Source organism: Lycorma delicatula, chromosome 1 (assembly GCF_047948215.1).
Source record: "Lycorma delicatula isolate Av1 chromosome 1, ASM4794821v1, whole genome shotgun sequence".
NCBI classification, from domain to species: Eukaryota; Metazoa; Arthropoda; class Insecta; order Hemiptera; family Fulgoridae; genus Lycorma; species Lycorma delicatula.
The window spans coordinates 21,634,686-21,656,516 of NC_134455.1; the positions used below are offsets into that span (position 1 = coordinate 21,634,686).

General features: G+C 29.5%; 1 protein-coding gene across 1 annotated transcript; it reads left to right on the plus strand.

Annotated features, from left to right (window-relative positions):
• Window positions 1–1,522: 1,522 nt before the first annotated feature.
• LOC142318046 (abnormal spindle-like microcephaly-associated protein homolog) lies at window positions 1,523–14,249 on the plus strand. The gene is made up of 3 exons (XM_075354573.1): window positions 1,523–1,599; window positions 6,771–7,123; window positions 13,732–14,249. The coding sequence occupies exons 1-3, from the start codon at window positions 1,570–1,572 to the stop codon at window positions 13,733–13,735; spliced, it is 387 nt and encodes a 128-aa protein (XP_075210688.1). The 5' UTR covers window positions 1,523–1,569; the 3' UTR covers window positions 13,736–14,249.
• The last annotated feature ends 7,582 nt before the right edge of the window (window positions 14,250–21,831 follow it).

A 21,831-nucleotide genomic window follows, 5' to 3' on the forward strand; every position in this document is an offset into this window, starting at 1 on the left:
AATTTTTACATAATTAGTGTATTTTTAAATATTTGTGGAAAATTCATTAAGGCAAATTCAACATTTTTTCCATATTTTTTTTCCTGAGAAAAAGCTTTTCTTGTTTTTTCCATGGATGAGATCCTATCTGCAAAAAAATTTAGACTGTTTAGAATTATTAGGAACTTTGGCAACCAAATTTTAGATAAATTCTGGTGATATAACAAATTTCAAAATGTTTTTCATATGGCTCCATTCTTATAATTTATAATACTTGATGTTTTTTAAAAATAGAATTTGTTGAATATTATTGAAACATCAAAATTTTAGTTATAAAAATTGTTTGACAGGATAAGCTAACTTTATGAAATGTCTAAATGTTCATGTGTTAATACAGTTTTTTAACTATGCATATAATAAAGCAACCTCTTATTCACTACGTTATCCTGTTGTTAACTGCTGTAATATAATACAGACTGTCTTGATTATAGTATGATTCTATTATATTGTTTACAGATAAGTAATAAACAAAAAAATATATTTATAATTTTATATATTTTACTGTAAATAAGTTTTATTAGTCAAAACACAATAAAAACAAGTCACTACATGTTTTTTTTTTACTCTCCCGTAATTACTCTTAAAAATTTTTCACTACTAAATTTTAACATATTAGATAGCTGTATAAGACCTTTCTTTCTTTTCCTGTTTAGCCTCCGGTAACTACCGTTTTTAGATAATTCTTCAGAGGATGAATGAGGATGATATATGTATGAGTGTAAATGAAGTATAGTCTTGTACATTCTCAGTTCGACCATTCCTGAGATGTGTGGTTAATTGAAACCCAACTACCAAAGAACACCGGTATCCACGATCTAGTATTCAAATCCATGAAAAAATATCTAGCTTTACTAGGACTTGAACGCTGTAACTCTTGACTTTCAAATCAGCTGATTTGGGAAGACGCATTAACCACTAGACCAATCCGGTGGGTTAGCTGTATAAGACCTAACCTCCGATTAATATAACTCAAGTTATTTTAACTTAGAAACGTTGAAAATTCAACTTACCTTTCTAGGATGTTTAATAGTTATTTCATGTAAGCCATCACGAAGAGATTAGATGAATGCAGTAAATTTGAGGTAATACAAAGGGTCAGATTTAATTTTTTGTGTTCTTTTTAGGTAATGTGCAATATTTGCTTGACTATTTGTTAAATTTTTGTTTAACTCTTACTGTGTTTCTTTAAAGTTTTAAGCCGCCAGTTGATGTACTAGTTAGCATTCTTGCTTTTGACTACCTTATCTCAAGTTTAGTTTCTGGCAAGGATCTAAATTATGCTTTGTAATCCTCAAAATTTATACAATTTTATTTTTTTTATACCTTATCTCAGACTAAATAACTCATTCAATATTTATATACAGAGCCACTTTGGGTACTCAGATTTAAATTATATATAATTACAACAGTGTGTAATTTTTTTTAGTAAAGAAGGGTATGTAATTGATTGATAATTGATGTATAGTAGTTACTTGTTTTATATTACAGGGTGCTGTAAGGCGTTGGCTGGCACATCAAAGAAAGGAAAGAATGAAAAACGCAGCAGCTTCCAAAATACAGGTGTTAATTTAAAAATATTTGTGTACTGTGAGTTTAGAATCAGATGTTTATATCGCTATACAGTTTGTATATTTTTGAAATTCTTAAATTCCCCAAAATAAAATATTACAATTTTTTACAGTCTGTAAGATAACCATAATTACTTGGGATATAACAATCTTACAATACCTTGGTCTTCGTCTAATTGCTTGGTTGTTAAACATTTTAGCAATTATCAGACTCTATGAAAAATATTAAACATGGTTTCCACAGGCAGAAAAAGTCAGGAAAAATTACAAAAAATTTTAGAGAATTGAATTTTTTTTCTGAATTAAGATTATGTTAAAGTATTTTTTAAGAATGCCAAAATATATTTGATATACTTTCCTGGTATCAGGAATTGGTGACCCCCATCACCCAGCACATTGCAATTACATGCATCAAGCAGCCATTAATATGTCCTGTTCTTATTTACTTTCCGTAATTATTCTTTTATATTAAAGGAGGAACATTCCGAATCGCAGTTAAAGTTTTCACTGGTGAAATTTTAACAAAATGTTACCACTGAAAAAATTTAAAGGTTGTAAACTGTTTTCTTGGAATTTCTCTAAAGCTACCATGAATTTTTTGTATTTTAGGTAATTAACTGCTATTAAATGGCATCTTTAAAGACTGTTTAATGACCAGTGGTTAGATATAAACTTACACCTAGAATTCAGTTGATTGAGAAGAGGTAGAAATGTATATTATGTTTTTTTGGTGTGTGTATAATCATTTTGAACTAGACAATATGGGCCAAAAGGCAGTGACTTTGCACACTAAAGGAAAGCAGCATAATGAAATAATTAAGATAAGGAATACCCAGCCTTCACTGAAAACCTTTTTTGTCTCCCAGTGTACTTCAACTCAGCAGACTAAAACAGTTGTGAGAACGGTGGTTGTGGTACAGCTGTATGTTCTTTGCCTGGATCTTCTGGTCAGAGTAATAGCATTTCAGCAGCAAATGATACATTTGAATCCTCGACTTCATTTACACAAAATGACAACACAATTACTTGCTTCTGTTATAAAGATGATTTTTCTAAAGGGTTAATTATGTGGGTTCTTAATGTTATAAAAAATAACCTCATGTGAAGATATCAATGCAATTTTTAAAATTATGTTTCCTGATAGTTGTAAAGTGTCAAAATTCCAGCATGTAGCAAATAAATGCTCTTATGTCATTAATCAAGGGTAACCACTCTCAGGCTACAATAAAAGAGTATGCACGAGAGTGGATTTTTAATTCATCGTCTACCACCACCTGGAGAAGACCAAGAAGAAGACAGAAGTTCCCTGGCCACCTTAACGTGGGACCTCCCGGCGGATGCCAACATCCACGCCGAAGCAGCAGGCCTGTCCGGCCCACCAAGGGAGCTGCTAGTCGCTCCCTCCCTGCTCCTGCTGGTACCTTCCTGCTCCAGCTTGCTGGGCTTAAATCACTCTGGCTGGTGGACTCAGCAGCAGGAGCTGGCCCAGCGTGGGATCGCTCAGGGAGAACCGCCTTGGCTGTGCCGGCGAAAGACAACCGATGCCTACCTGACACTGCAAGGCTCTGGGGATTTTACCTCGCTCGTTATTTGGCCACGCTGTAGTGAGGGCCCAACTGCTGCTGAGTGGAAGCCCGGTCTTATTTCAATGGACGAAATGCAACTTCCCAACTTCTCTGGAGACCAGTTTCCGAACCCAACAGCTCTTCTCAGAACTAACGCAAAAATGGCCCTTCTCAGGGCTACCACAAGGTTATAAATTACAAGCCGTCGAAGCCATTCGACAGCCCTTCTCAAGGCTACCATAAGGTTATTAGTTACAACGAGCCATTGAAGCCAATCGACAACAACAACAACAGCCCTTTTCAGGGCTACTACAAGGTTATTAAGTGCCACATGTTGTCGAAGCCATTCGGCGATAGATTGTAATAATAAAAAAGGCATGAGTTGGACAGCTATGGGAATAGTGGAGGCTGTAAAAACGTGAAATATTTATATTTCGCGGAGTAAATGGCAATAACGTAATATTATGAGAGTCAGGATACTTACATTAAACTGGTCAGAAAGAGTTAGGAAAAACAAATCTTAAAATTCAGTGTGAACCCTGTTAAAGGCAACTTACTATTTTTAAAAATAATAATGCAAGTCTTTGAGAATCATTATTCAATTATAGAGACTGATTGAATAATGTTTTTGGTTAATGTATTTGTTAAATGCCCTCTAAAAATATTTATTACCAGCATATTATATGAATTTTATAAAATTGTACGATGTTTACTTATTTTGTTTCTGCTGACTCTCTACAAGCTTTTAGTGAATTGTGTGTACAGTCATTTGGTAAAATAATTTTAACTAGTCATATGTTTAAATAAAGAAACTTTATAAGTTATATAATAAAAACTTACTAAAAGTTAAGTGATAAAAATAATACATAAGTAGGACATTGTAATTATTGTTGTGAAAAATTTTGTTTTTTCTGTTAATTATCATTAGGAGGAAATATTTAAAAAATAAGGATCTATTTTTGATTAAGTTTGCAAAAATAATTAATCTGAAGTCATCCTCAGATGCATCTAGATTGTTGAGTTGCCATACTATTTTAAATTGTTAATTTTGGGCCCTTGCAATTTTGACCCAGTTACAAATTTATTCACTTTGTAGCTGTTTGATTTCTCTTAATGAAATAAAATCATGATTGTCCATGGCCATCCAATTCACTTATAACCTTTTAATGTATATTTACACCGCATCCAGTGATTGCAATATTGGTATTGATCCTCCTGGTGTAAATTTTTGCTATTATTTAAAAGTTTATTCAGGTTATTTGTTAAATGCCCTCTAAAAATATTTATTACCAGCATATTATATGAATTTTATAAAATTGTTCGATGTTTACTTATTTTGTTTAATCTGATATTAACTTTCTGTCCATTTATCCCTTTTCTTGAGACTCTACAATTACTTCAGGAATTATTTTCTATTTGCAAACTATAGAGAGAGAAATTGTTTGTGATTTATCATTATACATAATACTATTGTGCAACATAATTCTTTATATCTTGCCATTCATCAATAAGCTTTATATTCCCTTTTGTATTTATTGTCAGAATGACCTTCAAAATACCTTGTGCGAGGTGTAAATAAAGTAATGAGACTAGTTTTTTTTTGGCAGCCAAAGTGGCAACACTGTAAAGTTACTAGTAAAAATATGGTTATATGAACAGCTGATTTATATTTGGTATTAATATTTTTAGTCTATTGTTGCCACATGAGACGTAAACAAACTTTTTGTGAAATGAGTTTTTCTTGTGGATTACAAAAATAAGTGATACTAATTATGAGCAACGTTATGCAATCAAGTTTTTTGTTAAAACTTTGTGAAAATGCTACTGAAACATTTCCAAAACTGAAAAGGGTGTATGGAGATGACGCTCTGTCATGAGCCTAAGTTTTTAGGTGGTTTAAAGCATTTTCAGATGGTGGGAACCAGTTGCGACGATCCACACTCTGGAAGACTGTTAACATCAGAATGTGACGACAATGTTGAGCGAATCAGAGACTTGATACAGTACGACTGGCGATTAACTGTCAGAATGATTACAGAACAATTGAATTTGAACCGTAACATAGTCTATCAAATTTTGACAAAAGAATTGGACATGAAAAACATTTGTGCAAAAATGGTGCCAAAAAACCTCACTGCTAACAGAAAAACAACAGGGTAGAAGTGTGCCGCACTTTCTAAGGGGAATTGAAATTGATCTTGATTTTCGAAAAAATTACTGGTGATGAATCTTTGATATTTGAGTAGACACAGAAACGAAATGCCAGAGCATGAGTGGCACACTTTAAAAAATGTAACTGACCATCTGAAAGATATTCTGAGTTCCAACACTGCTATGAAGAGTGGGAAACCCATACGAAGTGTTGGATGGCTTCCCAAAGGAACTATTTTAAAGGTGATAAGAGTCCATGTATAATTGGATTGTAAATAAAAAGTTTTATCTGAACCAGTCTCATTAATTTATTTACTGACCTTGTTCTATTGGCATTACCAATTTATGAATTAAAAATAAGTAATAGTTTTTATTTATGTCAACATGTCTAAAAAATGTTGCAATCTTATCTTTATATTCTTCAGGTAACTGTTGTGTAATATGTGTACATCTTAAACATAATTGACTGTTAGTTGCAACCAACCTCTAATAAATATCTGCTGGATATTTTTTTTCTAATAAAATTACAAATATTTTCTGTTTACTGCTTTGTTAGCATTATTTATTATAGCTCATTTCAGTGGAAGTTCTAAACCCAAACTTGCACTTTTCTACAATAAAATACATTAAATCTTTTTCATCTCAACGTTTTGGTTTAGATCCTCTAAAAGTTCTTCCTTCATTCTTGGATGCAAACATCATACTTTATCCTTGCAGCTTAATTTCCAATTAACTAACTACCTTGTATTTAGTTTTACTCGCTGTGAAAGAGCACAAATGTAAACTCTTTGTTGTACTCTATAAACACAATAGAACAGTGACTAATAGTGAAAGGAGTTAGCAGACAAAGAAGTGGTGATTGACCTCAGTTGGTTATTAACACAATAAAATGGTATTCAGCAGGGAAAATGTTAAGAGTGATTCACTTGGGTTATATGTATGTAAAATAAAAGTTGGCAGGGCAGTACTACACCACTCTTTTCATTTTTCTCCCACGAGTGGTTGGTTGATTTTGTATCTGCTTACTCCACACATTTTAGGATTTCAATCTGCCAATTTAAAAAATAAGTTTAATTAACACAACTAAATCTTAAAAGTACATTTGAAAGATCAATGAAGAGTGAAATTTAACACATGTGATAGAGAAATGAATTTGGCTTTCATCAAGAAAATTAATAAAAATTTAAGGGTATAATATTTAAATATGAATTGCATTGTAATACAAAGTTTATCTTAGTATTGCAGTTAGACATTTATTTATTAAAAATGCATTTGCCTCCACTAAATAATTGTGTTTGCAATTATGTATGGTACTAACACTGAATCATTTGTTATAGCAGTCAACAATCTTCAAAATATCCTTGATATTGCTTTGCCAAATTTAAAAACTACATGTTTCAATTCATTTATTAAAAACTAATGAATTTAAATCATGTGGTGTTTGTAGGCATTTTGGAGAGGATACTGTGTAAGAAAAAAATTAGGCACTAAAAGAAACATGAGTTTACTAGTTCTAATGGCTGGAAACACTTTAGCAGATATCAAAATTAACTTAATTGAAAAGATGAAAAAAGCCAATAACCTTCAATTGTTATTAAAAAATCTTACATTGCTAGACATTATAACAACTGCATCACCTCAGCTTTCTTTTGATCTTGTACAAGAAGGAGTGGTACAACAGCTGTATGAATTGATGTACAAGTTGAATCGCAATGTTGGAGATCAACAGGCAAGACATTTGATAGTTACAGTACTAGTTAATCTGACCAAACATAATGAGACATCAGATATTTATGGCAGGTAAGTTTACCTAAATAATATTTTTGTAAATTTTAAAATATCATTACAGTAAATTATTAATTTTTTTTATATCTATAAAGTATTATAGTAGATCTAATAACACTAATAAACACAATTTTTGTTTCTTAACATGTGAGACTTGAAACCAATCTGTTTTTAATGCTAAAAATGAATAGAGTCAGAATTGTTCCATCGCCCTATGTTTTTGAAAAATTATAAAATTAAAAATTTTTGATATTGTATGATGCATGTACACATAAGTTTTTTATTTTATATGGTTACATTATATTTAACTGTATTATAATCAGTTGTTAACCATGAAACAATAACTGAAGTTGCAACACAAACATCACATGTCATGATATACCTCTTTATTGGGCATACATGAACAACATTCATCATGTCTATATAAGTCAAAGCTTGTTGGCTTTGTTAGCTTACTGCTTTTAATAGTTTTAAAAAGTTTACAGTTACCTTTTCAGTTTGTGTGATAACTATAAGTGAACAGTTGAAGTTTCATAATGCTTTGTAAGTGTGTGTGATTCGAACAGATTTTACATTTGCAGTAGGTCAATGTAAAATCACATAAGAAAAACATTACAATTTTAATTAAAATCTCTTATAAATTGCACTTTGTAAAATTGATGTTGAGGATAAGACATGCGGTCTTCATGTAATATATAGTAACTGTTAATATGTAGTCACCCTAAGAAGATTGTTAAAAGAGAAATGAAAAGTCTTGCCGTTTGGTGTCCCTATGATTTGGTCTAAACCAATGATCACTTAACCTATTGTTATTTGTGTTCAACTAATGTGTCTGGAATTTCTAAGAAGTTCAAACACATTGTAGTACTCTATCCTTCTTTGCCACCTATACTCAGACCTGTATTTCACAGTGAATCCATTTCAGTTCCCAAGGTTCCTCCTGAACTCTTGTTTTGTGAAAATAATTATGAAAGAGCAGACATTATGGAAGAAATCATATTCAAACTTTGACTTACAATCCCGTGAGCCACGTCTTGTGCTAAATGACTGCTAGAGATTTAATGTTATCAAAAAATCAAGCTGAGTTTTTAGGCTTAAGATTTACAAGATTGGAATTTACTTAAAAAGATTATAAAAATCTCGGGCTACCAAAGCCAACAAATTTTTTTTAAAATACTTTGTTGAAGAAAATTACTTTGTTTTACTGTTTAAATATTGATGAGCTTATGTTACAATTATGGTGAGTCATGAATCTAAGGAGTGGTGCTTTTTCATTGATTCCTCCAAGTATAATTTAAAAGCAGTTCTATTTCAAATAGTAATAAATATCCTTCTGTACAGATATGTTGTGGAAATTATATGAAAGAAACGTATGATGTTTAGAAACCTGTTATTGAAAAAGTAAATTATAAAAAGTATAGTTGGTAATTTAGAATTAAGCCTGCAGTTAGAAATTTTGTTAGGCATACAGTTAAAGCTTATTTAATATCAACATTTATGTTATTAGTGAAACTTATTATGTTATTAATAATAGTAATATTATTTATTTCAATAAGGATTTTTTGGAATATTATTTGTAATATATCTTTGTGCTATAAAAATATTTCAAGATAAATGTTAGAAATATTTTCTTAATATGAATTCAGAGCTGATTCAGTTCCTCACTAGGATTTAGAATTTTTTAATCTCATTTCATACACTTAATTATATTAATTTTTAAAAAATAAAATAAAATCTGAAACTTTTTAAAAAATTAAACATTTTATTTTTTCCTGATTATTATTTGAATCTTTGAGCAGATGATTTTTAAGATACTTTTATTTTACAATAGCAATCAATTATATACAAAAATTTTGTTTTTCAGATAACTGTTGCAAATGATGGTTGTGAGCTCATGCTGTCCAACTGCCTTCATTTCTACAAATCAAGTGTACCTGTGTTTTGCAGCTGCCTAACACTGCTTTGGTTGTGGTCACATTATCCAGAAAGACTGAAGGTTACTGATATTTTCTTTTGTATATAATTTTATTTCAGTTGTGGTGTGTTATCATACTTGATTTGCAGCTTACACCTTCAGCCCTTTATTTTACTGAGCTCTCTTGTAAGAGCTTTGTTAAATTTCTGTTAGAGCTGTGGTAAAAGTTAGAATGCAGAGATTGCTTTTAGTAAAAACAATAATGCAAAAAAATGAATCATCTTATATGCTCTCAGATGTTATTTATAAAATATAGTTATTTCATATGTAAATAATTTAATCCACATGAATTCCAGTGATTTGGGCATAAGAAAATTAATAGCACAAAATAACAAATATATGCATGATCCATTGGATTGGGACAAGGTGGTGTTGAGTGTAATGCAAAAAAGCAGTGCCCTAATTACAGCATTCTGTAGATTGCGTATATTTAAGAATAAAGCATATTGATATTAGCAACCAAGCAAGAGGTTATTCCAGAAAATTTAAGAAATTATAAGCAACATCATTGATGTTTCTTTCTAGCGTTTACTCTTAAATTGTGTTGGTTCTACAGCAACCTTTTAAGTTTTTATATAAAATTATTTCTTCAAAATATTTTTTCCTAGTTAGATCATCAGTATTATTCTTTAATTATAATAAATTTAAGATTAGAAAGTTTTTCTATTCTTGTATTAATGTAATAATATAATCTATCTTGTGATTTAATTGTTGCAACGGTAATTTTTATGTGTATAAATATCAACAGAAAAGTCAGTTAGTCAACATCTATATGACAGTATTTTTGTAAAATTATTATCCTAGTACCATTGGAGATAAAATTTATAATTACCATCACGTAATGAAAGATTACAATGTATTTTGGATAAATAATAGTACTGTTATACAATTTATACTATAGACCTTTTCAGAAGTGGCTATCTCACACATGACAAAATCAGCACATGTTATCTTCTTATTTTTAAACAAATACAAAAAATGAAAGGGATAAATAGGTAACTGCTTCTTTATGAACTTTAACAATAGCCAGTTAATCATGCTGAAAATAATATTTCTTAATTTCAAATTCATTTTCTCTGAGATGGGCTTGCTAGAAGTATATATAAAAAGGTTCATCATTACTTAAACCACAATGGTCATTCATAAATAAAAAAAAATATGCTGTCCTTTTTATTATTTCTTATTAAAGGAATTAATGAAGCTGTTCCTCAACAACTAAATTCTCAATGGATAGAGAAATATTCTCAGAGGGATTTTAAAAACTCTGAACATGTTTTTGCTGTTTTTTTTTGTTTGTTCAAGATCAGCCAAGATGAATGAACATGTCCACCCACCAAAGGAAATTTTATTATCTAGGGGTTCAAATAATCAATCCCTTTTAGTAATCTCGTTTTGTTTTTTTACTTTCCTACAGATTTTCTGAAAGTACAAATTATAAATTTAGACTTGTTAAATTATAAATTTATTAAGACTTGTTTGATAAACTCCAAACTAAAGTATTAAGTTTATATGAACAGCTGGTTATGAACAATGTTACAGTAGCTGCCTGTGTGAACTAACTATAAGCAATACAAGATTCCATATTGCTTATAATTTCTTAAATTTTCTGGAGTAACTGGAAAAGATACCTCTTGCTCGGTTGCTAATGTCAATATGCTTTAATCTTAAATATACACAATCTACAGAATGCTGTAATTGGGGCACTGTAAAAGTGGTTTTTTATGGATCGACAAGTTTAAAAGTGACTGGACAAGTGTGATTCACAAAGCGAGGATGCCTGTCGACCTCCTCCATGGACAATATTCAGCAAGCTCTAGAGATGGTTCTGATGAATAGGTGAGGTAGCATCATCTTTGAACATCACCATTACTGATGTTCAAAGAAGACTGATCTACAACGAGGATTGTTGATTGTTGTGGATAACTCGAGCTCGGCTTCCGTAAAGTCTGTGCGTGATGGGTACCAAGACAGTCCACCAGCACACGGCTCGTTCAAACCATCAGAAAGTTGAATTTTGAGCCACTGAATCCCTCCCTCCCTTCAGCTCAGATCTTGCTTCCTTTCTGACTTTCATAAGACTTCCACAGACTTAGACATCAAGGTAGCAGTGCATAATTGGCTTCAGAACCACCCAAAAACTTTCTTCTCGGAAGGACTATGCAAGCTTGTGGACTACTGGACCAAGTACATTGACAAAGGGAGGTGACTATGTTGAAAATTTATATACATGTTGAACCTACCTTTGTGATAATTTTTGATTCACCTTTGTATTTTGGGATCCACCTTGTACAAACTTCATGAAAGTTAAGTCTATTGTAAGTGATTTCATAGAGTTGTAAGTGATTTCATAGAGAAAACATTGACTGATTTTTAGAATGCCTCTTCATCAATAGTAGCAAATGATGTGTAAATGTCAACGTACTAGTGGTCAAGACACATACATATATTCTCAGTGTTATCGTTTGTAATCATAAAAGGCTTCTTCTTCATGCATAACATTGAGTAGCCCTTTTTTAGTTTTTCGAACCACTCACTACTGACAATTGTGCTAAAGGTCTGGGATAGATTTCCGTAATGGTGCTAAAAGTCTGGGATAGATTTCCGTAATGGTACACATTCAGTCCACACAAAAAAACAAATGACTGAATGCTGTTCTTCTTTGGTACAAACAGAAAATGGATTGGCCATGGCTAATGTTATAATTTTGACAGCAGGTAGGTCTGACATATCAGAAGTATTAAGACAGAAACATCTTGCAACTGTGTGAAAAAATAACAGAAACACAAATGTATTGTGAATAATTATTGATTTGCATTCATATATAATTTGATTTCTACATTTCACTGTTGTTTTTGTTTATATTCATCTAAAACATGCTCATTAATATTACTTAATAACAATATGTTTCAAATTACGTTTTGGTTACCTTAATAAAAAATTAAGGTAACCAAGCATCCTAGTTCAGATGTTAGAAGGCTTCTTGAAGTTACACTAATATACCAAAATTGCTGCTTTATTCTTGTAACATTTCTTTACTTTTTTTAGAACATTACAATATTCATATACTTCTAAAACATATACTATTAAGAGTGTTAATTAAATGCTTATTAACAATACATTTTTGTCAGTTTTGCTTTTTCTTTTTTACCTTATGTAATCTTTAGCCCTTGTTAGAGAAGAGAAGCAGAGTGCAAATCCCTTCCTGTAAATGCTTACATAATATTTGAATAGCTATTTAGTTTTTAATTACGTATAAGGGCTATTCAGAAAGTAACTTGTTAAAAAACTTCTGTCCAAGTTAAGACACTTGTGATATCTGTAAATAATTTTTTGAATACCTTCATCATAAAACTCTGCCACCTGTGAACTAAGCCAGATGATTCTGTTTATCAGTTGCTTGTCATTTTCAAAATGCTGCATTGCTATCATTTCTTCATTTTTGGGAAAAGGTTATAATCACTGGGAATCAAATCAGGGCTATATGGAGGTTTATTAATTAAATCCCATTTGAAACTGTTGATTTGGTATTGAGTGCATACTGCAGTATGTAGATGAATGTTGTCATAAAGAAAAATGATGCCTGAACTCAGCATGCTGCATCATTTGTTTTATATGGCTATTCTCAGTTTCTTCAACATCTTCCAGCCAGTTTCAGCATTAATTGTTGTCATGCCTCTTTCCATAAAATCAAACAAGATCACATCTTTTCAGTTTTATGATGATGGTATTCAAAAACTTGTTTACAGATATGATAAATGCCTTAATCTGGATGGAAATTATGTAGAAAAGTAGCTATAAGATGGTAAATTGTTTTTTATCAATCGGTGTCTTTAATAATGAATCGAAAGTTACTTTCTGTTGAAATTAAAACATAAACCCATTTATTCAAGAAATATAGATTAGATAAAACTTTAAAATTACTTGTTGACACTTCCTCAGTAAATTATTCTTTGTAAAAATCTGCATTTATGGAGCTGAATTTTTAAATATAACATTTTTATAGAAACCCATATTACTACTTGTACCATTTAATGCGAATGTGATGACTTACTTAAGCTGGGGCAATACTACCACCATAAACTATATAAAGAAATATTTGGAATGCAGCCTTCAGTGGTTCTGATTATAATTAAAGGAACAGCTTTTAATTATGTGAAGTGTTGGAAGTACTCTTTTGGGAGTGTCCTTAGTTGCCCTGCCATGGCTGACTTGATGTCCTGAATCGATTAAAAACTAACTTTTATGATCATTGACTCTGGAGAATTGCCACACCGTGATGTATGACATGGAATTTTGTTATAATGGAAGATGAAACTGGTTTACCCATTTCTCAGGTTTCTTAAATCCTATAATAAGCTCTCTTGATGCTCAGTTTCACTAAAATTTCTCTTGGATTTATTATATTGAAAGACATTGTGATTACTCCTTGTCTTCATGTTTTTTTACAAAAATGTGAAACATAATTTCATATTAATGCATTGTTCACAATCCTTGATTTATATCACATTTTTTGACTGACTGCATCAAACTAATTGAAACTGTTACCCAGGAGCAACATTTATCAAATCTTTTAAATAAATTTGATGAATGTTTTGATGATTATTTATGGTGTTTTTTAATCATTTTTTATTGTATTACTTTTGCTTAGGTAATCTTGGAGGCACCAAATTTAAAGTATGCTGTAAAAACAATATCTAAAGAGCTGATAAATAGTAAAAAATTCAAAAGAAAGACTGGAAGTACATTAGGAAAACTTCCATCTAGGATTCCAAACTGGGGACTTGATAAATCAAAGCTTGGACTCAAGACTTTTATTGATCCTTATTTTGCGTGGCAAACATTATTGAAGAAGTTACCAAAACTTACTTGATACGATTTGTGTAAATTTTTAACTATGTAACAAAACTAGAATTTTATTTTTAAATTTCAGTTTTAATTAAATAACTTAAAATATAAAATATTTTTTAAATAATGTGTTTTGGTATACTAGTTTAAAAAAATAAAATTAAAAAAAATTATTAATTAAATGCCATATTTTAATTAAAATTTATATTTTTAAGTTTTTTATAATATAAGAGTTCTATCATTATATTTGTTCATTAAACTTAATTTTGTTTTTAATTTTATTTTTGTAAAGGTATAATTTTATATGTTTAATAAATATAATTACAGCTGGCATAATAAAATATTTTTAACAATTTAATTGTAAATTTCAGTTCTTTTATTCTTTAGTAAAATTTTTCATTCTATTTAGATATATACTCATTAATATCTACTTGCTCTGATAGTTTATACATATAGTTTCTGTATAGAATTAAAATTAACATAATTTATAAAAATCATACACAGAATTAGTTACTGATTTTCTACACAGCATGATTTTATAATTTTGGTATCTGCATTGGAGGTGGTACACATGAAATTGATGTTTTTTCAGTAATACTGTATGAAAAATTTAAAGAAACTTCTTTGTATGCTGCTGTGTAAAACTATTTATGTACTTTCTTCCTGCATCTGAATTAATGATATGTGATATTATTTTCATCAATTTTTTTACTTATAAATTTTGGTATGTTAACTTATAGTCTAATAAGTAATACAAGATTTATTAGTATTAAAATTCCATAACCTGGTAGGAGGTTAACACTCCATAAATAGAGGTCAACTTAAGTAAACACTCCATAAATGGTGGTAGTGTTCACCTACCATTTGTAGTGAAGCACTGACACAATATTTGTAGGAGCTTATACATTTAAATGAAATATTTTTATAATGCAAAAATGTATCTTCTGGAGTGAAATATAGTGTTACACTACATCATACTCCTCCACCTTGTTGCATATCGCTGATATCTTCCTTTTTGTGTTTTGTTCAAAGAGCACAAAATGTATCTTCTGGATAGATTCTCTTTCTTTCCTGTGGACGATTATAACATTCTTTCATATTTAGAGCTATATTTTCAGTTGATGGCCTTTGTATTTTTTTTTGTCAATGTTTGCAGAAAATCGCTCATCAGTGTTTCTTTGAACAATACTTTTCATATAATACATTTGTTTTAAGTATGCACATGTTTGTGCATAGTGGATGAATTCTTTTTTGTGGCAAAGCTGATAAATGTTGTGTTCAAAAGGATCTATGCTCAGCATTTTGATACATTTTAAAACAGTTTTCATTTAATGTAATCACAACGCTATAAAATTACTCATAAACTCCTAAAATCATAAGCAAAAAAACGATTGGTTGTTAAGTATCGTTTCTTTGGTAGACAATGATACACAATATATAGAATGCATTTATAAATTATTATTGGTGCAGTAAATTGTGGAAGAATATTACATTTTGAATTTCAAATATATAATAGGGCAACCTTAAAGGAATTAAAGCTAGACAAAACATTTTGTCACGAGTTAAAAAGCAAAAAGTGTATCTACATAAACAGAATGACTATCATAGATATTTTATTAATAACTATAAAAATTAAATCTGGATTAATGTTTATTAAAGACAATAATACCTTATACATAGAGTGGTTTTATTTAATCTGTTTTTCCTATTTTTAACCGTTATAGTAACAGACTATTGTGTTATTCATTCATTTTGATTTTGTGTGGATGTTGACCTAGTATTGTATATTTTGTTGAATGGTGAAATGAAGAGAAAAAAATTTGGAATAGTGTACTAAATAAAGTAGAAACTAGTGGGTAAATGAAAAGATCAACATGATTTTGAGTTAAGGAAATAAAGAATTAGAATTAATACAGGAGTAAGAATAGTAATTATGAATCTAGACAAAGATTATGTTGAAAAAAAGCAATGCAAGGAGAGAATAATTTTAGCCTGGATAGATTCAAAATCATTTATAACAATAGATTTGTGTGCAACCTCCAGCAGATGAAGAAACAAATGAACTAATCAAATGTAAAAGGAGATGACAATTTTACAGAAATGAGGGTCTGGAATTCCGGAGAAAATGAAAGAGAAGTTAGGTTTACAGAATTTTTCACTGAGTAATGAACATAGATTTTGATCACCCTTTTTAAACATCTTAAAAGACAAGATGCATGGGTGAGACCAGTAGAACAAGAAGATGTCAAGTTTGCCTTTAAGGCAGATATTTTAAAACCAACATATGGTTTGAAAATATACATATAAATATGTGTATTATACAGGAGTGTCATTGATTCTGATTGCATCTGGGATGAAGTGTAAACTTATATTTAAGATGCAAAATTAATAAGTAACAACAAATAAGTCTAGTTGGGGCACAGAAGACAAAGATGTGATAAGAACTTAAAAATCTGAACCTTTTTTTTATATCATTGTGATGGCTAGTACTGAAAGTCACCACCTAATTAAATTGAGATTAACTCTAACCTACATCAATCTTGTTATAAATGTATTTTTAAGGAGAACTAAGAATTCTTTCAGTGAAGGAAAAACATTTTTCAACTAAAAACTGCTTTGATTGATTTGAAGAAATAATTACGGATTGCAAAGAATGATACAATTAATCACTTTATAGAACAATGAACAAGTTCTATACATGATAAACTAATCATATCAATTTGTCATCATCAGGCCTTTATATATTAGAAAAAAAGTATTTTTAAGCTTGTTCGGTATAAACAAATCAATTACAGAATTTCCAAAAAATGTATATATGGCAAAACAAGTTGAAAATTTAAGAGGAAATAATTAAAGCTGAAGAGAGTTTAGATAGAAAGATAACTCTTTGTAGAAAACTGCATAAGTTGATGTATATATAGAAAAAAAGTATAAAAAGCCAAAAACTGCAAGGAAAAGATGATATTTAGTAGAGAAGAATTTAATTATATATAAATTATAATATTTATATTATTCCATTAATTATTGGAAGGTGAAAAAAATCTGCATTCTATGTAATATTTACAAAAGAACAGTATTAATCATTGTTATATACACTCTACAGTTATAATTCGTTCTGATGCTCAATAATGTTTTTTTTTTTCATTTTAATCATTATAACAACATTGAAATACTGTAATATAAAAAAAAACAATGGTTAATTTAAAAGATAAAACAGTAATAATTAAATATTACGATATTTACCTTAATTGTACATATGAAATAGTACAGTTCATATTATCTTGAACTAAAAAATCAGTTTAAAATTTTTTATAATAGATATAAGAGAAGAAAAATAAAAGTTTACAAGTTCATTCATTTAAACTCTGCTGGAATTCTGTTGAATATTTTTAGGGCTGTCACATTGAGATTTTGCATCTAACTGTAACTACTATAAAAAAAGGATGGTGTATGGTTTTTTTTTGTTTGTTGTATGTGCTCACATTTTTTTTACCTGCTGTTGAAGCTGAGTGGACCAATGGCAGCTGCCCAGCGCATTTGATTAACACTCAAAGGCTTTCATCAAATCTATAAAAAGCCACTAACACAATTTCCCTAAGTAATGTTTCCATTACAAGTAAAAGGATGCAGCTTCAGTTCTTACAAAAGAGCCTTCAAAAAATACAAATTAAATTCATTTGCTATTTGTCATTAATTATGTCTCCTGTGCAGGTGAAATTATTTTATATGGTTTACTGTTACTTTGAAAATTTGGTTATACTATTATTAAAATTTGCAAATAAATTAAATACTTTTTTGTTTCTTTAAAGTCAGTGTAATTTTCAATTAACTCTTTCCTTTTTATCTTTCTATACAGGCACATATGGATTCAAGATTTTATGCAAGTTTTTCTATCCTTTACAGAGTTTATTACTTTGCACCTATTGATTGCATATTTTAAAATACTGAATGTGTTATATGCAGTAGAAGGTTCAATTATTCTGTATTCCAATCAAGCCTTGGGTAGTAATTGATTAGCAATCTACATGAACTGCTTGTTTTACATGAGTCATGTTTTATATCTGCTGAAAAATAATTACATCAAAAATAAGTCTCTGAACTTCTAATAAAAACTTTTAGTTTTTATTGTTAAAACATTAATAGTCTTACATAGTTTGTCATTTCATCAAATTTATGTTACAGTAGAAGGGCTACTTCAATCACAGATTCACCATTATTTTTCTTATCAATGTTTGTTCACCTCGAAGCAATAAATATTTGCATTGGTTATTTTTATAACTATTTATAAAAAAAATTTTGATTAATTATCTTCCACAGAATCATATTAATTTTATTTTATTATATCATCAAGAAATACAACACTCTTTTCCATAGTATGTTTTGCCACTCTCAGTAGACTGCAAGAATATATCCCCTATAAGGCGCTGGGCTTGATTCCCAGTAAGGTTTGGCATTTTTCACTTCCTACAAAAATTCACCATCCATTATAACACTAATTGGGTTGAAGTGCCTATAGTAATGCTCAAGAATAAATAGGTAGCAAGGGAATACTGTATTATACCTTTTTGAATGTGGAAAACAACAGGATAATTCAGAAAATAAAGAATGTTGACTATTATAAATTAAAAAGAGTACTAGTTAAAAAATATATTCTTACAACAAAACTTCCTTTATTTTTCTACATGGTCATGGCCTAAATTTATCATATTAAAATCAGTAGTAAATCTACTCCTAAAATCTCAGAAAACTGCTGGTGGTTTTGTAGGCTACTAAGTGATATCTTTTCTGATTTCATAATCACTTCCAAAGGTGCTACTTCAAAATTCTATTTTAGTAAAGAAATGAAAGTCTGTGAGGACCTAAATATTAGGTCCTAATAGTATTAGGACTAGTATTTAGTATTAATCCAGAGTTCGAGGAGTAAACATCGGAAGCAATTAGTGTGTTGGTGTTTGATAAGTGGTGAAATGCGGAGTCTTATTTTTGTGGTAGTGATTGATGGTAATTGTATAATGAAATGGAACATTATTTTTTTACTGAGTAAGTTTTTTTACGGAGTAGCACTGGATGAAAGGTTTATTAGTAAACATAAATATTTGACGACGATTCATCTTCTCTATACTTAACTGCAGAAAAGATGAGTTTCCACCAGAGTAAATCATGAATTGAACCAAAACTAATCCTCCTATATAAGATAAAACTGTTTACTTTTCCCCTTACTCTAACTAAAAATATTAATAGAAAAGGGATGGTGCCACAAAACGGGCAAGACCCTTGTAGACACCTAATCTTTCATCTTTTACAAATAATATAAATTAAGTTAAGTTAAGTAACAAATATTAAATTGTATTATAAAATAATTTTAAATTAAGCATAATTAAGTTAAGTAATATTATAATTAGTATTAGGATTACTCCATTAATTATTAATTCTGTAAAAGTGAAAGAAATAAAATACTTGCCAGACCTGGCTAATTGCAATATTTCTTATTTTCGAAATTACAACCAGTCATGAAAGAACACCATTTTGAGACTATTGATGACATTAAAGCAAATTCGTCACAGACCTTAAAGACAATCAAATGAAACTATCCAAGACTGCTTCACGAAATGGAAACGTCACTGAGAAAAGTGTGTGAACAGGGAACGGGAGTAGGGGACAAGGACCAATAATGTGTAAAATTAATAATAAAAATTAAAATAATAATAATAATAAAAATTAATAAAATTTTTTTTTTAATTAAATTTACCCATGATGCTCTAATTGAAAAAAATTAAAATGGGTAGAACTTTAAACAGATGTTTTTTTTTTTGTTTTGTTAATCTTTACAGAAGATTTACTCTGGCACTTTCTGATAGTAACAGGAAACAAATTTTAAGGATCAAGAATATAAACAAGTAAATTTTGGAATAACTTATATAGGAATCATCTTTTGGATAAAGATAATAAATAACTGTTATAGTAATTCTGATAACACAATACAATTAAAACGCCAAATAAACAAACAAATTTTATTTTTAGTAAGTTTTGATAAAAAAAGTAGCAATAAATACATGAAAAATCAATTTAAATAATGTTAATAATCAGCAAAAGAAAGAGACAACAGAAATAAACTTAGTTACTGTTACTAATAAACTTAAATTAACATTATGAAATACTGATAGTATATATTGATATGTTAGGAAGAAAAGAGTAATTATCTACTTTACAAAAATGATCTAATCAAACTATGTTTTATTTATTAAATATATATAATCAGTCATAAGACTGAATTATAATTAATAGAAAAATAAATACAATGTACTGAGAGCACATTGTAACTAACCCATACTTAATTCAATAATGCATCTTAACAATAGCAATATTATATACAAATTATACCACCTTAACAAATAACACTGTCAATAGTTGAAGTTCAAGGAACGTTACTACTGAAAATTAATCAGGTATTTTATTACTAATGAAAAAAATTAAATAAGTTTTAATAGGTATTTGTTCCTAATAAAATAACAATAATCCAAGTTTGGAAAAACTGGTGCAGTTACCGACGAATTACTTTACGTTATTTTCTTCAAGTATATTTCATCCTTTTACAAATATCCAGTACGGCAATCAGAACAAAATCAAACTCAAAATTTCTACACAATTTTTTCCTCAGTCACCATATTTTACAAAGAAATAAAATTAATCTACTTCCTCTATAGTTTGAAATATGTTGTTATCAATTAATTTCTGATATACCAGTTCTGTACCTCCCTCTCTGAATAGCTGAACTCGTAGAAGTGGCTCCCGTTGTTGTAAAAAAAATTCATAACTGCAGAAAAAATTTAAACAAATTATTTATATAAAAGAAAAATGTTCACTCGTATGATCTATAAGGTTTAACAAAATTTCAAAGCACAAGGAACATCTGCAAGAATTATCATCAGAAAGAGCCTGGATCAAGCTGCATAATTAACATTAATATAACATGCATTCTGGTAATACTTTGATCATTTTTTTCTGTAGCTTTATTGGTATCGCTCATCCAGCTACTGAATTTATTAAACTCTCTCAATAAATGAATTTAGGCAAAGCAAACCAACATAGAGCTGCTCATGGTTATAGTTGTCTCCCATATGTCCTACTTTATTTTTTGCTTAGGTTAAATAAAGTTCATAATAAATGTGAAATTTTTTTAGTAATATTGGATTCGTATATTACAGTACAGATTGTAATCGTGTACAAAATGAAGTAGGCCTTACTTGCTGATGATCACTATTGTATAAAAAAAAATCTAAAATTACATCGCTAAGAGAAATTGATGCTAAACTGCCAAAGATAGTAATTTGACTCGACACACTTGAGGTAAAGTTGAAGCACTTCCTCAGTAGTTTCATTATGTATTATTAAGAAATAATTGCATTATTCATTTGAGATAAATTTTGAAGTTTGATAAAAGCAACTATTTCAATATATATTTTGATGCAAACTTTTTTTTAGGTCTTCTTTTAAAGAATTCCTCTAATCACAGGAATACTAACTTTATCTGTAAAACAGCACATTGAAAGGGGCGGGGTAATATTTTACAGATTTTAAATTACTGCTACAAAATACAGATAAATCTCTTTCAATTATTTGACTGGCATGTGTTAAAAAATTCCCAGTGGTTTTATGTCATGAACATAGAAATTTATTTTTTTTTTAATTCTGAACTTTCTAGATCCCATTATCGATCCAACTGCTTCATTTGTTAAAAAGAATTTTATTTACATTTTAGAGATTTGGAAGTTGCAACAGATTAATCTAAGCAGCAATAATTGGTTATCTAATGCTTTGAGTGACCAGAGAAGAGCAGTGTAGATGCTTATTCGAGTTTTAGTAATAACAAACATTAAAACATAGTTTGTGTATTAAGTTTTAT

Bases quoted from the DNA above. Each gene is read 5' to 3' on its own strand.
- LOC142318046 (XM_075354573.1), top strand. From the start codon at position 1,570: ATGAAAAACGCAGCAGCTTCCAAAATACAG. The intron at 1,600-6,770 runs GTGTTAATTTAA...TGGTGTTTGTAG, and splicing joins CAGCAGCTTCCAAAATACAG to GCATTTTGGAGAGGATACTG.